This window comes from Amphibalanus amphitrite, unplaced genomic scaffold (genome assembly GCF_019059575.1).
Source record: "Amphibalanus amphitrite isolate SeventyFive unplaced genomic scaffold, NRLGWU_Aamphi_draft 001219F_arrow, whole genome shotgun sequence".
In the NCBI taxonomy this organism is placed as follows: Eukaryota; Metazoa; Arthropoda; class Thecostraca; order Balanomorpha; family Balanidae; genus Amphibalanus; species Amphibalanus amphitrite.
Window position 1 is genome coordinate 13,261 of NW_024882713.1, and position 21,842 is coordinate 35,102.

Below are 21,842 nucleotides of genomic sequence, written 5' to 3' on the forward strand. Positions count from 1 at the left end.
TTCACGTACAAGAGTGAAAAACCAGGTCTAGCCTACCCACTTGAAGAAAATTGTCTTTTCACAAAACCGGCCCATCCCATACCTCCCGGGTCTCCCCTAATAGGGCGACGGCGGTGTAGGTAAATCTCTATGGGGACTACGATGATACTATCTAAGCGATGGTTTGGTATGTGAGATGACATGTTTCCTTCGCTTTTTATGTTCTCACTTCTCGACAAAACCAAACCCACGCCAATAAAAAAGCGGATTAAAGCAGAATAACGCCTTACCCTGACAACGCTACGCCGGTGACAAGGCGGCGGAGTCAATTGATATCCTGCTACTTGACTCCTACTTCCATCCTACTCCGATTTCGGCTTCCAAAAAACGACTCGAAACACCGACTGCGGGCAGAACTGTCGAATCCACCTACAGGTTCCGTCTCCACGATCCCGGTGCGTTTTGCCATTTTTATCTTATCGGGAGCACACCTCTTGGCCATCAAACCCGTGCCGTATAAACGATACACTTCTCGGCACTCCCTACAAGCCTCACGCACAGCCCCAGCTTGCATCGGCCGGATACGCGGACGCCCCTCCCGACCCCCGTCCTCCCAACAGTAGCACCCCCCTCCCCCCACCTGCGACACCTGACAGGCCCTCTTCATAGGCGGCGGAACGGGGAGGGCACCGGGGCACCGTGCCCCCTTTGATTTTGGCATTTTAACATTAGCCCTACGGCCGTTGCATGGAAAGAATGGGACCAAAAGTCGGCAGTGCCCCCCCCCCCCGCTTTTAATTGAGGTGTTCCGCCGCTACTGGCCCTCTTCACCGGCTACGCCTCTCCCCACCGGTAACACACCCTACCCACCGGGTACGCCCCTCGCAACCGATGACACCCCCCCCCCTCCTGCCGGGGACCCACCCTCCACAGCTGGGGCGCCCGACATGCCCCTCCCCACCGGGGATTCGGGGACACACCCCTCTCGGCTCTCACTGCGGACACCCCTCCCCAGTCCCCCGTCCCTATCGGAGAGCTCACACGTCACAATCCGCCCCCTCGCCGGGGAGTGGGGACACACCTCTGCCGCATCTCGAGCTCCGAGCCTTTGAAGGTCACGCCCTAACGCCAGGCACCAGAACTGTTTCTCAAGGTTGTTGTTGTTGTTGTTGTTTCCCCGCGGGCCGGCCTACGGCCGGCCGTAGCCCGCAGGCTCTCGGTGGCGGAGGAAGCCGCGGGCCAGCGCCGCCACGGCCCCGCCGTCCCGCAGCCGAGTCGCATCGGGGTGTATGGTCCCGAACAGGCGTAGTCGCTTGCCCGCCAGGCAGGGGCAGCGCAGCAGCACGTGCTCCGGCGTGTCGGCCTCCTCTCGGCAGACCAGACACAGTGCCGCCGGGCACTTCAGGTCCTCGCACTGCTGGCAGGTCGGTGTTGGGCGACGGCCGATCCTGTGCAGGTAGCTCGTCGAGAGCCCCCAGTGGCCCGCTCGAAGCTGGTGCACATTCACCGCGTCTTCCCTCGTCTCGTTGAGGACAGGTGTCGGGAACCTGTCTCTCATAATCCGCCTGAAGAAGCTGTCGGGCCAGCGATCTCGCCAGGCCTTGGAGGCGGCGCGGCCGACTGCCTTAGTGAGGCTGCGGACGTCCACAGGCGCGGCTGCCTGTGGTAAGCTGGAGGCCTCCTTGGCCAGCTCGTCCGCCCGTTCGTTGCCTGGGAGGCCACAGTGGGCCGGGACCCACTGCAGCCATGTCGGTCTGTCCGGGGCCGCCAGGAGCAGGCGCCATATCTCGGCTCCCAGCGTCGTCCGCTGTTCTCCGGCGCCCGTCGCGAGCGTGGCGAGCGCAGCCTGGGAGTCGGTGCAGAGCACCAGCGGGGTCGCAGACGTTGCGTCCTCCAGCTGCTGCACCTCCTCCAGAGCGGCACGCATCGCCACCAGCTCGGCGCGGGTGCTACTGCAGACGGCGCCGGCCGGCGTCCGGGTCGTCCTCTCTTCTCCAGAGGGCAGGGTGATCAGGGCACCACTGCCCCCGGACGCGACACCGCCCTCTGCCGAGCCGTCGCTCCAGATCCAGGTCGCCTGGTCTGGCAGGGTCGCGAGGTGTTCTTCGGCCGCCGCCCGGCGGACCTCGTCGCGCGCCTCCCTGCTAATAGCCGCGCCGACGTCCAGCCGGATCGCCACCCCCGAACAGTCCGACCATGGAGGGAGGGTGATGTGTAGTCGCTCCTCCACGGGTGTCTCCTGAAGACCAAGCCGGGTGAGGGCCTCCCGTCCCACATCACGCCAGCCGGTGGTGGTCCGCAGTCGTCGGGGGGCTATCCTCGCTGCTACCTCACGGAGAGGGTCATCGGTCCTCTGCGACGCCGCAGTGGCGGTCAGCCTGACGGCCAACGCCTCCCTGCGCGCCCGGACCGGGACCATGCCGGCCTCCGCCATCAGCGGGTCTCTCGGCGTGCTGATCGGGCAGCCGGTCACGACGCGCGCTGTGGCACGCATCTCCCTCTCAAGCAGCTCCACGTGCGACTCCGACGCCGCCGGGAGCCATGCCGCCGCCGCGTACTCGAGTGCACCACGGACGTAACCGTTGGCGACGGTTCGCAGCTGCGGCTCTTGCAGGCCCCACGAGCGCGCCGTCAGCTTCCTCAGCTGGGCCACACGCGGCTTCACCTTGCGGCGGAGACGAGAGCAGTGCTCCCCGAAGTGGAGCAATCTGTCAAAGGTCACGCCGAGCAGATGGAGGTGTCGGGTGCCCTTGACTGCCGTGCCGTCCACCCTCAGCACGATGTCGCGGGCATCTTCGTGCCGTTGGGACAGTACCAGGACCTGCGTCTTGCTGCCCGCCAGCCGCATCTTCCACTTCCGCGCCCAGGCCGCCATCACGTCTGCAGCTCTCTGAGCGCGTACCATCGCTTGCGCAATGGTCGCTCCGGAGCTGAGGGTGGCGGTGTCGTCGGCGTACATGTAGATCGATGTGCCGTCAACCTTCCGGAGCTCCTCCACCAAGTCCGCCGACCACAGGGTGAACAGGGTCGGGGCGAGCACGGAGCCCTGGGGGAGGCCCGCTCGGAAGGGACGGCTGCTGCTGCGGACGCCATTGACCTCCGCGCATGCTCGTCGGTCTCGCAGGAAGTGGAAGATCCACGTTGCGTAACACCGTGGGAGTCGGTGCAGCATCTTCAGACGCAGCATCTGGTGGTCAATCACATCGTAGGCTCTGGAGAAGTCGTAGGCGGTGAGTACGAACCTGGCGGCTGTCTTGCCGTCGGATGGACGTCCCTTCGGGGCTGGCAGGTTCCATCCATCCTGGACTTCCTGGATGAGGCGTCCCAGGTTCTCCTCCGCCGATCGACCGCGCCTGAAGCCCACTTGCTCGGCCGGGATGACGTTGTCGCGGTCCAGCAGGTGCGTCACCCTCGCCGACACCATCCGCTCCATCAGCTTCGCGATGTGGCTGGTCAGCGAGATGGGCCGGTAGCTTGTGACGTCCTGTGGGTCTTTCCCGGCCTTGGGAATCGGTATGATGACCGCCCTTCTCCAGACGGACGGGACTTCAGCGGAGCGCCATGACAGGTTGAACAGGCGTAGCATCACCTCCTGGGCGAGTGGACCCAGGTGGCGCAGATGTTCGGTGCAGACACCGTCCATCCCCGGCGCTTTCTTGTTCTTCATTTTCCGCATCTGGTCCAGCATCTCTTGTCTTGTGAGAAAATTGGTTCCTGGCTGCAGATAATCGCGAGTACAATAAGGGCAAAACGCAAAGCACACCTCACGGAACAGAGAAACAAAAGACAGTGACAGAATGACAGACGAACGCTTGTTCTCTCCTTCTCTCTCCTTCTCTCTCTCTCTCTCTCTCTCTCTCCGTCTCTCTATCTCACCCTCTCTCTCTCTCTCTCTCTCTCTCTCTCTCTCTCTCTCTCTCTCTCTCTCTCTCTATCTCTCTCGGCACCTCCCCGGTCTGACAGTGTTCCTAGCAGAAGAGCATTGCCTCTCCCCAGGGGCATCTCCATAATTACGCATTTCCAGAGTTCCATGACCCATGGCCTCAAGAAGCGAGCGGCGCGGACCAGCGCGGACGCTGCGAGGTCATTGTGCGTTTCAGCGCGTCGAGGAGATGGCGTGCCCACGCATTTACATAACCTTAGGAAGTAAAGGTACACCTGGTGTGGTTTCATCGCTGTATTATCTGCACACCACAAGGTAGCTTTTGGATATACAGCTTGAAAGAAAGGGCAGTTGAAAAAGTATGATCAACTTTCGTATCTATCCTACCCCATTTCATCAACAGGTCTCAGGGAGGGGAAAAGGTGACTATGCTTGTGTTCACAGCTGTTGGCTCCGGTGCACATATCTTGCTATCAACAGGTGATGGCCGATCAGAATCAGATGCAACATCGGTGCCAGATTACGAGCGGCAGCCCGCGGTTGCGGGAGGGTCGTACACTGCTCAGCTCTGACCCTGAGCGCGCGCTGTCAGTACTTCGGCTGGAATGGAGCGGACAGACCATGGACAGTGCATGATCTACATGCAAAGCAGCAATGCCGGCTCTTCGGTGCGACCGATTTCTTATCAACTCAACTCGTATCTTCTGCACACCTACTTCTGCACAAGTATGAACTGAGAGACAAACCGAACGACCGAGGTGTTGCTTTCGCGGTCATCGAGGGAATGTGAGATGAAGATGACATTTTATGTTATTGTGGCTTTCATATTGGGGAAACTTTTCGGCTAATTTTGCGGCTTCCATGATATCTGGAGATTTAAGCTCGGCAAACGTAGGTTTAATTGGTTTCTTATGGGGAGTTTCGGGCATAGGATCCATTCGATAATTTCGTGTAACTTTATTCCGACTTGCATTTACAGCAGCTAGCATCGCCTGGTGACAGCCCGTTCGTTTTTTTTTCACGGTATAATGGTCGATTAATATTTCGGTTGTGTAGGTACCGTAAATTGCATCGGATTTCGTCGAAGTTAAAACATTTCTTTGCTGGTTTTATTTGTATCTCAGTTTCCATTTTAAAAGCCTGTGATTGTACTTCGGATACGTTTTTTTTTTTCAACAACATCCAATTACAGCATGGGAAGTAACGTTATCTCTTCTCGGTTGGTTTTGTTCCAAGGGCCTATAGTATGGCGATGCCGCGATACAGCAGAGATTTCCTACAAAATTGGTGATATTTTATTTGCCGTCCAATTATTTTAATAGCAGCTATGCTTCGGATGCCGAAACGTTTCACATGCGACTCTCGCAGCTCCACTTTATCGGGGTCTCTGTTGGCGAAGTGCAGCACGGTCGGTGAAAGCTTTCAGGTGGAAGTAGGACACCGCTGTACGCACACGCACTCGCCCAAGGCTAGCGGTAACCTGTTTACTGCGCGCCCCACGGTCAAGGTCACCACAGGCCGTTACACCGATTACACCGGACAGATTCACCGGAGGACAGCAGGGCAGAGTTTGTGAACACCTGGGCTGTGTCAACACCCGTAGTTGGAAAATCATGAAATGTTTAACGTATTACAGTAACATTTTATTTCACAGTAACAGACATTTAAGGTACATATTACAGTAAATGCTATTTTCAAACTAAAGACTTTTATCACAATTCAGTTAGTGGTTAAATTTGCTGGCTAAATCTTGGCTTTCCTTTGATGTGCATGATTGGGGAATTGAGTATGACCTTACGTGTGTTACGTGCTAATTGATCTGTGACATGTGTGTGTGACGCATGAGAATTGATGTGAATGCTTAGTGCTTACAGCGCGACTAATGACACAATGACTAGACGATCATCCCCTGTATCAAACAAGCTTTTGGTCGACGGAGATTTAAGGGATATTAGGTATTGACTTTTGAAACACTAAAGTAAAGTGTGAAGACCAAAAGTAAGCTCAGCTTACCATGACGGAGCAGACGTAACGACGGTTCTGACGTAATGTCTCACAGGATATGTGCAGGACATCACAGACGGAAATTGTTACTTGGCAGGCGGATACGGTTATTATAATAATATCGGCACTGATACCTGACGTAGGCACCGGGGTTAATGTGACGGTGATACGGGACGACTCGGCCGCCACGAGGTGGGGCCACCAGCACGTTGAAAGATTACGGCTGGCATGTCATCTGGCGATCGGGTGCTTGGAGTGTCCGGACGTAGAGTCTTAGATAGGAGGATAAGTCGCCCAACTCTACGGGCCGGGAATAGCGTATAGGGGCAACTCCCCCTGGGCAATACGCGCTGCTCGGCTGCGCCTGATCAGCGAGCCCAGCAGTTTTGGACACTGCCAGTGACGAGGCGCCAGAGGGGTACAGATCGAATAATGGGTGACGTCTGTGTGACCCCACGACAGTCATTGGAAGAGAGGATATCAGTTGCCCTCGTTTCCGTTTTCCTTGTTCTAGCGACATGGAAACCCGAGGGCGTGAAGGCGTCTGCCCGCGGGGTATGACGGAATTGGCGTGGACTGCCCAACCACGGCCCCTTCAGCGACGGGAGGAGACGAGAACTATTATAATTCGTGCCCGAAGCCGACCATTCGGAAGGTTTCGCTCGCGGCGGCGATGCCAATGGCAAATTTCGACTCAGAGACGATTCTCTTGTCGAGGACAGGTGCGTGGCCATCTGCTTGACAATGGTGTCAAGAGGTCATGAAAACCCTTGGGAGAGGGTGGAGGTGTGCGATCGAATTGGTCTGAGGGAGACGATTCGAAGTCTGAGGTCTTCCTGCGGGTAAGAGGATGGGGAAGATGATGCAAAAAGCTAGAGACGACAGCGAGTCCGCGGACAGCTTGTCTGGGAAGAATCCCCCTCTACGTTTGCGTCGGTTCATGCAGCGGTCACGCTGGAGGTCCACAGGGACCGGTGAGCACCAGGTCGCTTAAGTCCTATAGGGATATATAGGGCGAGTAGAGAGTGAGAAAGAACGTGCACAATTCGATGCATTTTGTGCAGCGCAAGGATGCATCTTTTGAGTACATCTTCACTTCGACGCCAATGTCGCTAACAACAACCGGACGGTTTTGGGGCGTTAGCACGGTGAGATATTTCTTTTGGTTTGACGGAATCAGCCATTTAAGCATACAAAATATGCCACAAATTGGTGACATTTGTTTCAACATCAAAACAGGGAAACCGGTCAATTACCGTAAGGTTACTTTGGTTAAAAGTTTTTCATATCAAATGACAGTAAAGGTCTTGAGATGAGGTTTTGAATTTACGTAATACACGTCTGATATCTTGTTGTGGATGAACACGTGATAATTCTCGATGGACTGGCAACCCAATTTACCCAGTGACCGCTACTGAATGTCATAACCGCTGGTCTGTTGACATGGGCGTTTGCAGAGATAAGTCAGAAGGTCGGCGAGATCAACTCAACCAGCGACTGCTATCCCATAAAGTCGTGAGTTTCCTTTTAGGACAGCAGAGTGACTATACCCCGCTGTTGGGATAACGTAAAAACATCCTCTGAGAATGTCAACAACCAAATGGTCGGGTGGCTCTTGTCTCGACTAGCACGATGTCCTCTGTCTGACTACCCTGAGAGTGCAAAGGCGGAATACGGTGATCAGTTGGCGTTCAGGGGCAAATGGTCGCAGGTGTCCTCAGTCGAACCCTTACGATGGCCAGTAATGTCACGAGCGGGATCTCAGCTCATCGGTGGCTAAGACGCAGCCAAAGTGGGATGACACAGCATGAGATGCTGTGAGTCTCCAAAGGAACATTCGTTCCCCGCCCCCAGGATCGGTCGGCCCCATACACGTGAGGAACACTTCACGAGTACTGGTACGTCGCTTACCGTATACAAAGGTGGCAATGTTTAACTCCTACGAGGGGTCAAACATCACAGGCGAGACCCAGGCGTGGCGGCATCTCAAGAGGTATTCTGTGCGACTACCGGGCAACCATGGCCGCCCCGAGACCTTTGTCACTATTCTCGCCCCGTACACTCAATAAGTAGGGATGAAGACATTTGTTGCAGAAGTTCTGACAACAGATCAGCTCACCATTTCCTTGTATAACAGAACCCTCCCGTGAGGAATCAAACGACAGGGACAGCAGTACGGGTAAAGGTAACTCATGGAAGTAACAGACTTCCAGGCCAATTTCCAACGGACAGTGGGTGAATGACATGCGGTACGCAGTACAAGATAACGGGTCAACCGTCCAGTCTTCAATTTCTTCAGAGGTCAGATTTAACCTTTGATATGGTGTGGTTATGTGGTCGAAAGGATTGCTTCGTTACAGTTATCAAATTATTAATGCTCTGGTGCAGCAATGGGAGACGAAGAAGGTCGGGGGCTAACGAATAGGAAACAGACGTTATCATGTAGGCATGACCGAAGGTCTGTGTTCAATAGTTATAAAAACTATTATTTCGTGGAAAATGTTGTTTTACTTAGGGCCATGTACTGGTAACCAAAACAGTCAAACGGCGTGGCAATAGACGTGGGCGACGGAATCGTCATGGCTTGGTGATGTCGGACACTGGACTGTGGACATGTGGAAGCAACCGATTTTGACACGATTGTCATTTAATTGAATCGTCTTAAAAGCTAGTTCAAAAACACATTGGCGGTAATACGAGTACATAGAGGCAAATTGGTTCAGAACCCATAGGTGGTAATCATCATTTTGTTATAAAAAACGGAGGAATGTGAGAAAATTGGTTCCTGGCTGCAGATAATCGCGAGTACAATAAGGGCAAAACGCAAAGCACACCTCACGGAACAGAGAAACAAAAGACAGTGACAGAATGACAGACGAACGCTTGTTCTCTCCTTCTCTCTCCTTTCTCTCTCTCTCTCTCTCTCTCTCTCCGTCTCTCTATCTCACCCTCTCTCTCTCTCTCTCTCTCTCTCTCTCTCTCTCTCTCTCTCTCTCTCTCTCTCTCTCTCTCTCTCTCTATCTCTCTCGGCACCTCCCCGGTCTGACAGTGTTCCTAGCAGAAGAGCATTGCCTCTCCCCAGGGGCATCTCCATAATTACGCATTTCCAGAGTTCCATGACCCATGGCCTCAAGAAGCGAGCGGCGCGGACCAGCGCGGACGCTGCGAGGTCATTGTGCGTTTCAGCGCGTCGAGGAGATGGCGTGCCCACGCATTTACATAACCTTAGGAAGTAAAGGTACACCTGGTGTGGTTTCATCGCTGTATTATCTGCACACCACAAGGTAGCTTTTGGATATACAGCTTGAAAGAAAGGGCAGTTGAAAAAGTATGATCAACTTTCGTATCTATCCTACCCCATTTCATCAACAGGTCTCAGGGAGGGGAAAAGGTGACTATGCTTGTGTTCACAGCTGTTGGCTCCGGTGCACATATCTTGCTATCAACAGGTGATGGCCGATCAGAATCAGATGCAACATCGGTGCCAGATTACGAGCGGCAGCCCGCGGTTGCGGGAGGGTCGTACACTGCTCAGCTCTGACCCTGAGCGCGCGCTGTCAGTACTTCGGCTGGAATGGAGCGGACAGACCATGGACAGTGCATGATCTACATGCAAAGCAGCAATGCCGGCTCTTCGGTGCGACCGATTTCTTATCAACTCAACTCGTATCTTCTGCACACCTACTTCTGCACAAGTATGAACTGAGAGACAAACCGAACGACCGAGGTGTTGCTTTCGCGGTCATCGAGGGAATGTGAGATGAAGGTACCCCGTCTAACGATTAATTATGCGAGCCGTGAAATGGCGATATACCGTTATTGGAACAGTGTAACAAAAATATTCCAGATAGGCAGTCGCGCAGTGGATAGACAGTCGGAAATAGGGACAGCTGGCGCAATGCATCGGTACTTTTGCAGCAACAAGACATCGAGTGAGTTTCGTGTTATCAACATCAGGAAGGGTGATGAGGAATACACATTTAGAAGGTACATGGTTATGTCCGAGCGATAATTACGGCGTGGCTGTTCAGATACGCGACACACAAAGCACGGCACACTGATTGGAGTGATGGTGCGTTGACCTGAATGTTACGCAGCGACATGTTATTTTGACATGCTTGCGGCAATAGCGGTGACGGTATTTAGATATGCAATTGCAGGTGGCGGCATGTGTAGTTTAAACGTTGTGGGTAGTATGAACACCGGTACAGATTGTTGTGCATTGTTCGATACTCGATAGGGAGCGGATAATGATGCTACATTGCACCATGGTGGTGGTAGATTAGAATATTGCGATATGACAATTGGTAAGATATGTGAATGCTATATAGAAATACCATGGCGCCGATCGCCGGCCGCGCCAGCCCCGAGACGGCACGGGCTAGAGACGGGCGCGGCCCTGTGCGGTGAATGTGCGAAGGTATAAATAGGCGCGTTCGAGACCTTCTCGCTCTCTCTCTCGGGCTCTTGCTCTCTGGTTCGCGCGCGGGGAGTGGTGGTCCCGACGCCGCCCGTGGTGGTCGCCTTGTGCGTCTGGTCTACAAACATGTAAGTTCTTGGGCCTTATCTCCTGCCCAGTCGAACGTCTCTAACCGGACTCTTGCCAAGCCCTATCCACGCCACTGGTTCCGACCGGCGGAGTGAAAGGGTTAGAGCCTGACTTCGGTTGAGTCTCTGCTGCGGTCGGAGATATGTCTCAGGCACAGACACGCACATATAGTCACACTGGCGTAGGAAACAACACTTCAGGATGGCCGCGGTACTGTGGGCAGTTTTTAAGTTCGATTGATTGGTCTATATGTCTTTTTGAGACACCGTGTTTCGGGACTCGACTCAGTCCATTTCGGCACGTTTGGCTGCTATGAGTCAGTTCCACCCCTTTGGCAATATTATTTCGGTGTCATGATTTCGGCTTGATCATTGTTTCGGGTTCCATTGAATGTTTCGGCAATCAGCACTTTGGCAATATTTATTTTAGCAGTGCACGGTTACCGTGACATTGCTCGTTTTCTTGTACTTTTGTTTAATTTGTTCGCTTTTATTTATTTCGGCCTTTTCATTTTCAATACATATTTAATATGTATATCTTACTCCGTTCTTTTTCGAGGCTGGAAATGTCGGTGAGAACGCTGGCAATATGAAGATTCGGACACGAAAGGGTTTGTGGGTCGCATAGTTTTTGGTCGATCAGTAAATACAACTATAGACGGTTAAATGATTGTTGAGAGTAAGACGATACCCCTAGACAACGATGATAGGATTGTGCAGATGACACAGATTAGAATACCCCTAGACACACGAGGAATATTAGCAGAAGCTACCACAACAGCCAGTAGGCGGGCCTGAATCCATCCTCACACCCATCCTTTACCCACTCTACATCCTCATCCTTCTCCCAATCATCCTCATCCTTATCCCCATCCCAAACACCACTTATAAATTCACAGTCTAGAGAAGGGTCGGCAGGCGTCGCTCCGCTGTCCCTCGCAGATGCACGGGTCCGCGTGGGCTCTCTTCAGGTTGGCCTTCACGGCTCGGTCCCTCTTACGATGGCGGGTGTGGCGGCTGACGCTGGCGTAGGTGCGGACGAACGCCTCGGCCTTGGAGCGGTCCTCCGCGACCAGCTGGCCGCGGTCCCCGCTCACTGCCTGGCCAGGGCAGGCGTCCATCACTGCACCCTCCATCTTCCTCAGCAGCTTCGTCACACGTCCGAGTGCCGCCGGTCGGGTGAGTTTCTCAAGGTCGCGCGGACCGCCATCGACGTTGCATCATTTTTTCACCCGGCCGTCTGTGGTATGTTTACATTCGGATTGGCCACGCCAGCTCGCCCAGGCCTCAGGCTATTGGAGCTTAGAGCCATGAGACATGCTATTCATGACGTCTTAAAAAGCCAGTTGGATTCATCGTTGGCTTCAGGTGGATCAGGTTTTATGCCAGGAAAATGTCCGGAGCGTGTAGGTAGGGCCTAGGTAACATAGGCGGCGGAACGGGGGGAGCACCGGGGCACCGTGCCCCCCCCCCTTGATTTTGCCATATCAAGCAAATGCCCTAGCCTAGCCCTATGGGCGTTGTATGGAAAGAATGGGACCAAAAGTCGTCGGTGCCCCACCCCCCCCGTAATTGAAGGTCAAGGTGTTCCGCCGCTACTACTAGGTAAGGCATAGGGGAAAATGCAGTTTTAGGTCAGCTCTACTTTGGTCACTTAGTTTTGCCTATTCAATTTGATTTCTGGTAAGTTATTCCCAGCTTTTCAGTGTTGTAACATGTAATTATGTGATTTGCTCAAATCACAGCACTATTTGATCAATTTCTGCAAGGAATTTTGCTTTACTATCTGAATATTTTCGAATGAGTTGGATTTTAAAGCTTTATTTTATCTCATGCAATGAATCAAAGGAACCAAATGACTGGCAACCAATGACGTCATATACAACCTCCATACCAAAGGTAACGGCTTTTGTAATGCAACTGTCGCCATTCCAATTCGATGACCTTGGAGGTCGTGTGAGGGGGCGGCGCTTGTGGCGGCGGGAAATAGAAGGTGGGTGACGTTTTCTTAGTAATTTAGGTACATAATTAGGCAGTGTGGTCGCAAAATAGTTCATCCTGCTCGAAAATGGATGTTTTTAATGTATTTGGCTTATTGTTGGCCTTTGAATGCTGAAAACTCATGTTTCAGCTGGCGAGCGTCGAGCACCTCAACCTTGACCTCAACCCCTCAACCTCAACCTGGAGCCTGATAAATATCAATACTGACTTAGACCTTGCTTGTAAACTATTCTATGTAAATGCAATTGATTCGACAGCCTTATTTGGGGAATGGATTGAATTCTTGTTATTATTTGTTCGCTTGCATCGGCATGCACTGTTGATTTGCTCACTTTGCCCTACCCTACCTTACACTTTACAGTGTTTTTAATTCTTTTCAATTTGAACGATAAAAGTGTTGTGTTGAAATGTAGTTTTAATCAATTTGTACAATGCAGAACTTTGTTGAAATATTTAATAGATATCTAACATGCAATTTTACTAGGTAATATGTATGGAAAAGCTATGGGCTTTTGACAGTTGAACTGAGGGCTGTTCACGGGCCCTGTGTGCGGTCGGACCGCACACAGCCTCCAAGCTCCGCCCACTGCGTCCCTACGTCAGCCTTCCGTCACCGCACACAGCGACCGCTGTGGCCGGTCGGGACTGGCCACAGCGGACCGTCCACCGCACGCAGCCGTGACGTCAGAGCCGCCTACCCATCCCCTACCCCCACGCCTGCTGGACGCACCGCACACACCGCACGCAGCAGTGTGCGGTGCCCGTGAACACCCCTCAGTTGAACAGTGTATGTGTCAATCAACTTCTCTTACAAGGGTGGCTTAATGTTGATATGCTTTTATGATCAATGATCAAGATAGCACCCATCATACAATAGTGCCACTCATGCTAGTGTGTAGGACATACGCTTTACAAGCCTGTGCCCTGTGGCTGTACTACTGGCTCAGGCTGAGGTATGGCAACAAAGCCTTTGCGTGCTGGATCGGAATGCTGTCCTAGCATGCATGTGCTGTAACTTAACAGACTGCAGATCTGAGTCTAGGACTACCTACTAAGACTCCTAACCTCCCAGATCTAGACTGCCTGTGCAGATGCAGAATAAAATGTTAAGGAAGTTGTTATTGTTGCAGGATAACACATTTTATTGTCTAACATCTCAAATATATTTCAGAACATGCTAATCAACTTATTGAAAATCTTTTTGCATAGTTTTTCCTTTTTCATATGCTATTTTGCATTAACTTGATGCTGGCTGACTATAAAATAATATATTTTATTTAAAGATAATGCTGATTTATTCATTTCTGCTGCCAAAGCTGTTTGTTTCTAGCTATATGGTTAGTGGGTATAGTACCCAATAGCAATGACAATGGTAATGCAAACTTTTGAGATAAATACATAAATTTGTTTTCTCTCCATGTGTAAAACAATTGAAAATGGCATGAAAATTTCAGCTGTAAATTCAGCTGTTAAATTTGGAATGAAAAAAGAATAACTTTAAGAAAACTAAAAACATAGCCTAGCTTGACCTATATGTGGGTCAAATTGCCTAGGTGACCATTTCATTCTATGAGTAAATGATTCATACACAACATGCCACATTATCTCACACAACATTGAGTTTGTTGTGAGCATCTGTGACTTCATCTTAGCTTTGATCAGGTCACTGCTAGCCAGTGTATTAAGTATAGCACCTGGCTTTCCAAGCTCACAGACTGCGGACACTTTACACCCCTGGAAGACAGGCGCCCTGTGCCACCTATTTCGGCTACATAAACACTGGCTACCTGCCAGCGCAGTCGATCACTGCCCGGTGTCATTCTGATGCAACGGGCATAAAACTGCCGCTCTCGGATTTCCGAACGGCGACACAACATATCGTTTTGGCTCCCTAGCCGGGGCTCAAGTTGCCCGTAACTTGCTAATACCTGAGCTCTGGCTAGCAGGCCTTGTTGGTTTTAAATATATCTACGTAATGTATGTTTTTCGACCACTCCCATCAGAAATTACCTAAAGTAAGAATAGGTGATACACGTTTCTGGAATTCGGTTTTAAGAACACACTTTAAGAGAAGCCGACATGATACCACTCGCTGCTCATGCAATCGGTATTGCTGAGTTGCCACCTAGCGACTCACCTAACCACCAGCGAGCTATCACACAAACGCTACCAGTGCCCCAGAACTGACCACCAGTGTCCTCCCCTCCCTCGCTCCAGGTCACGATGGCCAGCTTCGCCGTGGGCTCGGTGGTGCGCCGTTGCGGGCGGCTGGCCGGCGGCGCGGCGCGTCTCAGCACCTCGGCGCGCGCGCTCGGTGGCGACGGCATGCCGGCCATCATCGAGCGTCACGGCAAGCGTGAGGTGATCGGCTACGGGTACAACGGGCAGCCCAACTACATTGACCGCGTCGACTACCCGATCCCGGCCGTCCGCTTCAAGGAGGAGACGCCCCAGATCAAGGTGAGGGTCGGAGAAGGGATCGGGCTCGGGATGTGGTTGCGGCAGTGGTCAGACTGGACTGGGGACTCGGGAGGCCGGTGGTCTAAGAGAAAGTCTGTTTTTAATTTTTATGCTTGTCGATTGTCGAGCTTTGGGGTCTGTATATGCTATATTGTCAGTTGCAACTTTTTCGAAAATCAACTTTGGAAAGCTGTGACTTGTGACACAGTTGAGTAGGCAAATAGAACATCATCAAACGGGTTGGGCGCCAATTGCCAAGTAGATGCGATCTCGCGAGTCCGGATTCGGCGACAAGCCTGACCGTCCTGGGTAGATGGCGCTTCAGTTGGCGTCCCGAGTCTCGGCATAGGTCGCGCTGCCGCTGTCAAACTCGTAAAGTTCTGCCATGGCCTGGACTGACACACATTGCTCCTCGACTTCTGTACCGTAATGGATAAACACATTGAACAGGTGTGTTTGATTTTATGTGCCCGCTTCACTCCTCTCTCCCGTTGCGACTCTGACTTGTTCTGTTCGTCAGGCGCTGCGTGAGAAGGAGAAGGGCGACTGGAAGAACCTCACCAAGGAGGAGGTGCAGGAGCTGTACCGCGCCACCTTCTGTCGCACGTTCGCCGAGATACAGGCGCCCACCGGCGAGTGGAAGCTGGCGCTCGGCGGCACCCTGATCGCCTGCTCGCTAGCCATCTGGGTCTACATCTGGATGAAGCTCTTCGGTGAGTTAAGAGGAAGCCAAGTGGGGGTCTTCCAAGTCGACTCTTCAGTGAGTCGAGAGGGACTAGAGGGAGCCAAGTGGGATCTACCAAGTCGATAGAGTGGTGGGGGTCCATCTCAAGATGAATGCTTGTGGTAGCTTCAAAGAGGCAGATTCGGTTCTTGTCGCGTACCGACGATTTTTTTTTTCGTTTGGTCTCGATTTCTTACTATTAATCCTTTTGTTATCACCTTATGGGCGAAACTTGTTTTTAACGTTTTCAGCCCCAATTTGACCTTCCAGAGAGGCCAAAGAACTGTAGATGGTGGTTTATGGCCCAAGTGTTTTGCATCGTTAGACCCGAGCAATGCAGCTATCAGTTTTCTGACCGAAATGGCAGAAGAAGCCATACACAGGTACTCCCAAATTGTGTTGTGAAATTCTGGCTGCTGTTGCCGAGAAGCTTCGCTGTTTAGAACGTCGTCAAATTTATATCATTTTCATTGCTGTCAATTTCGTCATTTATTTTTTACTTTTTATCCCATACACTCGGGCATTTGCACTCACACAGCACCCATTAACCCACTGTGAAATGCTGTCGCCCTTTTCTGCCACTGACGGACCCGTCGCCCGCGGTCTGGTCCCGCAGTGTACGACAAGATGCCCGCCACCATCACCGACCCGCAGCGCGTCGAGGCGCAGGTGCAGCGCATGATCGACCTGCGCATGAACCCGGTCCAGGGCGTGGCCTCCAACTGGGACTACGAGAAGGGACAGTGGAAGAACTAGACGCCCGGAGGGGGCGGCACGGGTGGCCTCCGGGCGATGGCTGTGATAGGACGACGGGTAGCGGAGGAGCGGGAGGGCTCGCCCGGAGCGGAGCGGCGAGGTATGTAGTTTGTAGCCAAGAGCCCGCCCGGTCCCAGACCGGCGAGGCCTGTAGTTGATGGTACTTAATCAGATTCCCTTTGAGCCTTTTTCAGACAGGGTGTTTGCGGCTGTGCATCGCTTGGTGGAAGCGCGGGGGCTGTGAAGCGTCTGAGACGAGTGGGGCAAGAAGGCGCCCAGTATTTTGCTACTTAAAAGCTTTCGAAAATACATTTGATCCAAGATCGCATACAAGTTTTTTTTCGTCGCCTACTGCCGATCTACGCTAGTGCTCAAAATTCAAGGTCAGTAGAACGCTGTTTGGCTAATGAAGTTGCAGTTTACATAGACCTACCCTTTGGAAAGGCAGCGGATATGTGAATACCGTCTGTGAACTTTTGCTCGCTAAACTGCATTATCACTTAATGGCTGCCGAACAGCCCACTGACGCCTTTGGCAACCAAACAGCCCACGAGAGCGGAATGTAAATGAGTTCATCTAATGACCGAGTCATTATGGTGGCACGCAGGGATCTGTACTTGGGCCATTACACTTTGCAGACTTCTTGCTTAGACCAAGTAGTGCAAAGTTGACATCGACATGAGAAGCTACGTTGCTAACACGCTCGCTAACGTGCAATGAAAGGGTGATGCCCTAAGTTTCATTGATTTATTCAAAAGTAAGTTTTGTGGTGAATTCAGATTACGCTTTTGAGATTACCGCCTTGGCGTTATTCTTTGCAGCTAGTGATCGAGCCGAAACCCTTATTCCGTCCTGAACCCTTCAGCGTGTCACGCCGAGCGAGTGGTGAGCTGGACGGGGAGGAGGAGGGGGAATCCCACTTCCAGGATGATGCAACGTCGCGTGCTATCGACCGCGCGCCCCGTCCCCTGACGGATGAGGGTGGTGGCACGGCGCAGGCTATGGCGTAGTTTCATATGGTAAAACGACATGTGTTTAGGTGGCGTCGCACGACCAACGATCCCAGGTGTTATGCAGAGTGTGCAGCGACCAGCAAGGACAGTTAATGGGCCGGAGCGTTTGCATACGACGTAAAACACTCAATTAAAAGTTATTGTGGAGAATTTCTGATGTTCTTCGTCTCCTTGCGAGCTTGAGCTTTTTGACATTGTGAAGGTTTTAACCGTTGAAAGTTCGAAGGGAATCGGGTGTCGTTTTTGTAGTGTGTAATGTGTTTGTAAAGATTCCTTATTATGTATTCCAGTTTGCGTTTTATTTAAATGCCGATTCATGAGTTGATGGCGAATGTGTCAACACCTGGCGACCACACCTTGATTCGCGTCTCCCTAACCTGACTCTACCCTGAGTGACCTGTTTGATCTGACTTGAGCGTTGTGCGGTTCTACAAACGCTGCATGATAAACTAATCTATCAAGAACACAAACGAGTTTTACAGCACTGCAGCACAGGTTTGAGCTAAGAATGGCTATTATATAGCTGCCTAGTCACATTCCTCCACGATACGCCTCCAGGGTTCGTTGATGCGCACGGTTTGCCAGAAATCGACCCGGTCCGGGAAGAGCCTCCGGTCGACGCTGGGCTCCCAGTTGAGCCGCATGTACAGCTCGCGCTGCTCCGAGTACACGGGCCAGTCGGGCATGGGTCGCACGTCCGAGCTGGGCCGGCCCGTGCGCGCGAAACTGGTCCACAGCGAGACGATGAAGCGGATCATGGTGCGTGCTGGACTGTGAGCCGGCTCCAGCGGACGGCCCTCCCTGTTGAACATGTAGGCCAGCTCGTCCGAGTGGGTGACGCCCAGCTCGGGCAGCACCGGGGCGTGGTAGTACAGCCGGCCGGGTCCGCGGTGGTCCAGCAGGTACTTGTAGACGGGAGCCACCTGCGAGGCGAGCCGCATCTCCTCCGAGCTGCTGGCGACGAACAGCCGGTCGGAGAGCAGTCTGGCGAACGGCAGCGGGTTAGTGGGGCTGGCCGCCGGCAGCATGTACAGGAGGAAGTGGTAGATGTTGTGGGTCTCCATGATCGGGTCGGCGCCGCATTCCACGATACTGGTCTCTGATGGGGTGGTGAGGTCCGCTAGTAGGCTCCACAGGGTGAGGTTTCCTGCGTATAGTCCATCGAGCAAGTCTTCCTCTTCTGGAATTGATGAGAGATAAAAGACACCCTCTTCTTCCACAAGCCCGGCCATCCAGGGGACAAGGTTGAACTCGCCGCGGAGGAGAAGAGCTCTCGGATCATCAGGAAGGACTGGCTGAACAGACTCCCGGTCGACGCGGGGAAGGAAGCGGCCTTCCGTTTGGATCTCGGCGATCCGAATCCGGTGACTCGCCTCCATCAGCTCGCGTGCGGACGCGGCCACGGCACACTCGACATACGCGGCGCTGTCCGACCCTGCGCAGCCGAGCTCTGCAGCGAATCGGCGTGCCAGACCCTTGCGTCTGCCGCTGGCGGCGAAACTGGAGATCGCTGAGCCCGACTGGCTGATGGCGTGATGGAACAGACCCTTGGTGAGCGGACTGAGCACCATCAGCGACACGCTGGCCGCCCCGGCCGAGCTGCCGAAGACGGTCACCGCGCGCGGGTCGCCGCCGAACGCGGCGATGTTGTCCCGCACCCAGTGCAGCAGCAGCACCTGGTCGCGCAGCCCGTAGTTGCCCGGCGCGTGGCCGTCGTGCGTCGTGAAGAAGCCGAATGGTCCGAGCCGGTAGTTGAACGTCACCAGCACCACGTCCTCGTCCATGAAGTACCTCGGTCCGTGGTTCTCGCCGTCGCCGTGGCCCTCGACAAATCCCCCGCCATGTATGAATACCATCACCGGCAGCCGCGGACCGGCCGACGCGCCGGAGGCCGGCAGCTGCCGCGTGTAGACGTTGGCGAACAGACAGTCCTCAGAGCCCACCAGGTCATCGTGGACCCACTGCACGCACTTGCTGCCGTGCCGGGTGGCCGACCTGACGCCGCTCCAGCCGGGATGGCGCTCCGGTGAGCGGAACCGGACCGGCGCGCGCGCGTACGGGATGCCCAGGAAGCTGTAGAATAGATGTCCGTCGGCGCTGTGAGCGATCAGGCCGCGCAGCTCTCCTTCGCGGGTGTGCACGGTGGGAGGTGGCGCGGGGATCAGCCAGCCGAGTCGGACCGTCCTGTCTGGGAGCCACCTGGTGGTCACACGCCAGGGGCGGGTAGGACAGACGCAGAGTAGCACCGCCAACAGGAGGGGGAGGGAGGTCCGGTCCCGCATGGTGGGGCGCCCAGAGAAGGCTGTCTCGAGACTGGTCTGGGTTGAGTTGGTGACCAAAACTGGACTTCTCAGCTCACAGCCAGCCGGAGACTTTCCTGATGTCACTGACCTCAAACCGGACAACACCGTCCACTACCGAATCTCATCCGATCGTCCACCTGACCTGACCTGACCTGACCCTTGGTAACCGTTCTGTGCACCGCGTGCCACCTCCGCGACGACTACCTGAATTGAAGGGGCACCTCACATGACAGTGCTTCTGTCGCCGGCCCTTGTCGTTAGCTGGATGGGCTCATGTACCTGTTCCTGTCAATGACCACTTTTTGTGGGCGAGTCTGTCTGGATGGGTGACCATTTCGAGTCCATTTGAAGCTGTGGCAGTGCTGATGAGTAGTGACAGGAAACGCTGTGACACGGCAAGGTCTGATGGCCGAATGGACTTCTGCTCTTTGTAGTGCTACCAAGGTGATTTTTAGGTATTTGTGATGTGAGACTAGATGGGCTTGGGTTGGGGCTAACTTATCTGAAAACGTGGATTGCCTATTTGCATCTTATTATGAAACGGTACTAGTGTTCATAGAAATATCTTTAGGCAATATTTTTTAGATATTGGTCGATACTTGGCACTCAGAAACTATTTACGGGCCAAATGTAAACATCAAAGCTCGAAGTCGAATGATGAGATGCGTTGCATAGGCGGCGGAACGATTTGAGACAAGGGGGGGGGGGCACCAGCTCAAGGAGCCAAACCTAGGGTACCCCCAAATCCTGTTTTCTCATCGGATTTATGCCACTTATTTTTCGTCACAGCCCTGACACGATGATTTTTTTTTTACTTAACGAAAATGGCAGTTCACCCCCATATTTATGGTTAACTTTAAGCTGATCCTCCAGTACCTATGTGTTTGTCTCTTCCTTATTCTCGTTTGATAAATTCCATTAATCCTACATGTATCAAATTACCATGAAGCCATCGCAGTACTAATCAGTGGCGAATCCCAGGGGGGAGGTCACGTGGGTCATGACTTTGGGCCTGGGGTCACCACATGCCTGCCAGGAGCACCACAGGCCTGACAGCCGACAGGGGCACCACAGGCCCGCCAGGGGAACACAGGCCTAGCAGGGGCACCACGGGCCTGTCAGTGGCACCACAGGCCTGTCAGGAGCACCATCGGCCTAGCAAAAGTACTACAGGGCTTCCAGGGGCACCACAGACCTGCCAGGGGCACCAGAGGCCTGCCAGGGGCACTATCGGCTTTGCAGGGGAACCACCGGCCTCGCAAGTTCACCATGGGCCTGTCAAGGGCACCACAAGCCTGTCGTTGGCACTTTAGGATTGTCAGGGGCACCACAAACCTGTCAAGGGCACCTGCGTTCTAACAGGGGCACCACAGGCTCGCCAGGGGCACCACAGACCTGCCAAGGCCCAGGGACACCACAGGCCTAGCAAGGACACCACAGGCCTGTCAGGGGCACCACGGGCCTGTCAGGGCCCATGGGCACCTAAGTCATGTGCAGGGCCCACCGTAGGCTTGTCAGGGGGCAGGGTAGGTAGGTATCACAGTCTTTCCAGGGGCACCAGCGGCCTAGCAGAGGCACCAGTCATCACACGACTAACCAAAAATAAAGAAAATAAAAAACTGAAAATAGGGCACCACCAAAATTAAGTGGCCAAAATCCGCTGAGGTTTTAATTTTGGGTATAGGTAGGGGCACCACTTCGATTCATGACCCTGCCCTTGGAGTTTTCCCGAATCCGCCCCTGGTACTAATACATCAAATTTAAGGGGGGGCACCTTGCTATTGGTGCCCCCTTGCAGTATTCAAGGGGGCACGGTGCCCCGGTGCGCCCCCTCCCCGTTCCGCCGCCTATGATGCGTTGCGCTCCTTTATAACGGATTCGTGGTCCTTGCAAGCGGCTTTTCTTCAATACCGTTACATGATGTATGCTGTGTTTGTTAGGGAGTGGCTATATAAACTATTATTTTAAAAGTCTACCGGCCACAACCGGTACAGATTCAGCGAAGTTGGACTGAGCCTGTAAAGACGCTGGGCGGTGGACAGATTACCGTTTCAAACGCACTCGCGTATAACGGTGCGGTTTCCGCTACGCCTGGTGGTCCATAAACATTTATGACAGACCAGTGGACTCCCGAGTCCTCCAGACTGCGACATTGATGGATCGCTCTGCAT

The 21,842-nt window shown here is 53.4% G+C and overlaps 3 protein-coding genes across 6 annotated transcripts; 1 reads left to right on the top strand and 2 right to left on the bottom strand.

The window, feature by feature from the left end:
• Nucleotides 1-1,133: 1,133 nt before the first annotated feature.
• Nucleotides 1,134-3,667, bottom strand: LOC122371229. The gene has a single exon (XM_043347382.1). The coding sequence runs from the start codon at nt 3,665-3,667 to the stop codon at nt 1,169-1,171; it is 2,499 nt and encodes an 832-aa protein (XP_043203317.1). The 3' UTR covers nt 1,134-1,168.
• An 8,669-nt stretch (nt 3,668-12,336) lies between these two features.
• LOC122371236 lies at nt 12,337-16,683 on the top strand. 4 transcript variants are annotated; one of them, XM_043347404.1, is made up of 4 exons: nt 12,337-12,407; nt 14,633-14,875; nt 15,396-15,588; nt 16,216-16,683. In XM_043347404.1, the coding sequence occupies exons 2-4, from the start codon at nt 14,639-14,641 to the stop codon at nt 16,353-16,355; spliced, it is 570 nt and encodes a 189-aa protein (XP_043203339.1). In that variant the 5' UTR covers nt 12,337-12,407; nt 14,633-14,638; the 3' UTR covers nt 16,356-16,683. The 4 variants fall into 4 exon arrangements, with proteins under 4 accessions (XP_043203339.1, XP_043203338.1, XP_043203336.1 ...); XM_043347403.1 differs by having other exon boundaries at nt 12,396-12,434; XM_043347401.1 differs by lacking the exon at nt 12,337-12,407 and adding an exon at nt 12,586-12,636.
• Nucleotides 16,684-17,633: 950 nt separating this feature from the next.
• On the bottom strand, nt 17,634-21,284 carry LOC122371235 (acylcarnitine hydrolase-like). Its single transcript, XM_043347400.1, has one exon. It carries the CDS (start codon nt 19,648-19,650, stop codon nt 17,896-17,898), a length of 1,755 nt encoding a protein of 584 aa, XP_043203335.1. The 5' UTR covers nt 19,651-21,284; the 3' UTR covers nt 17,634-17,895.
• Nucleotides 21,285-21,842: the final 558 nt, after the last annotated feature.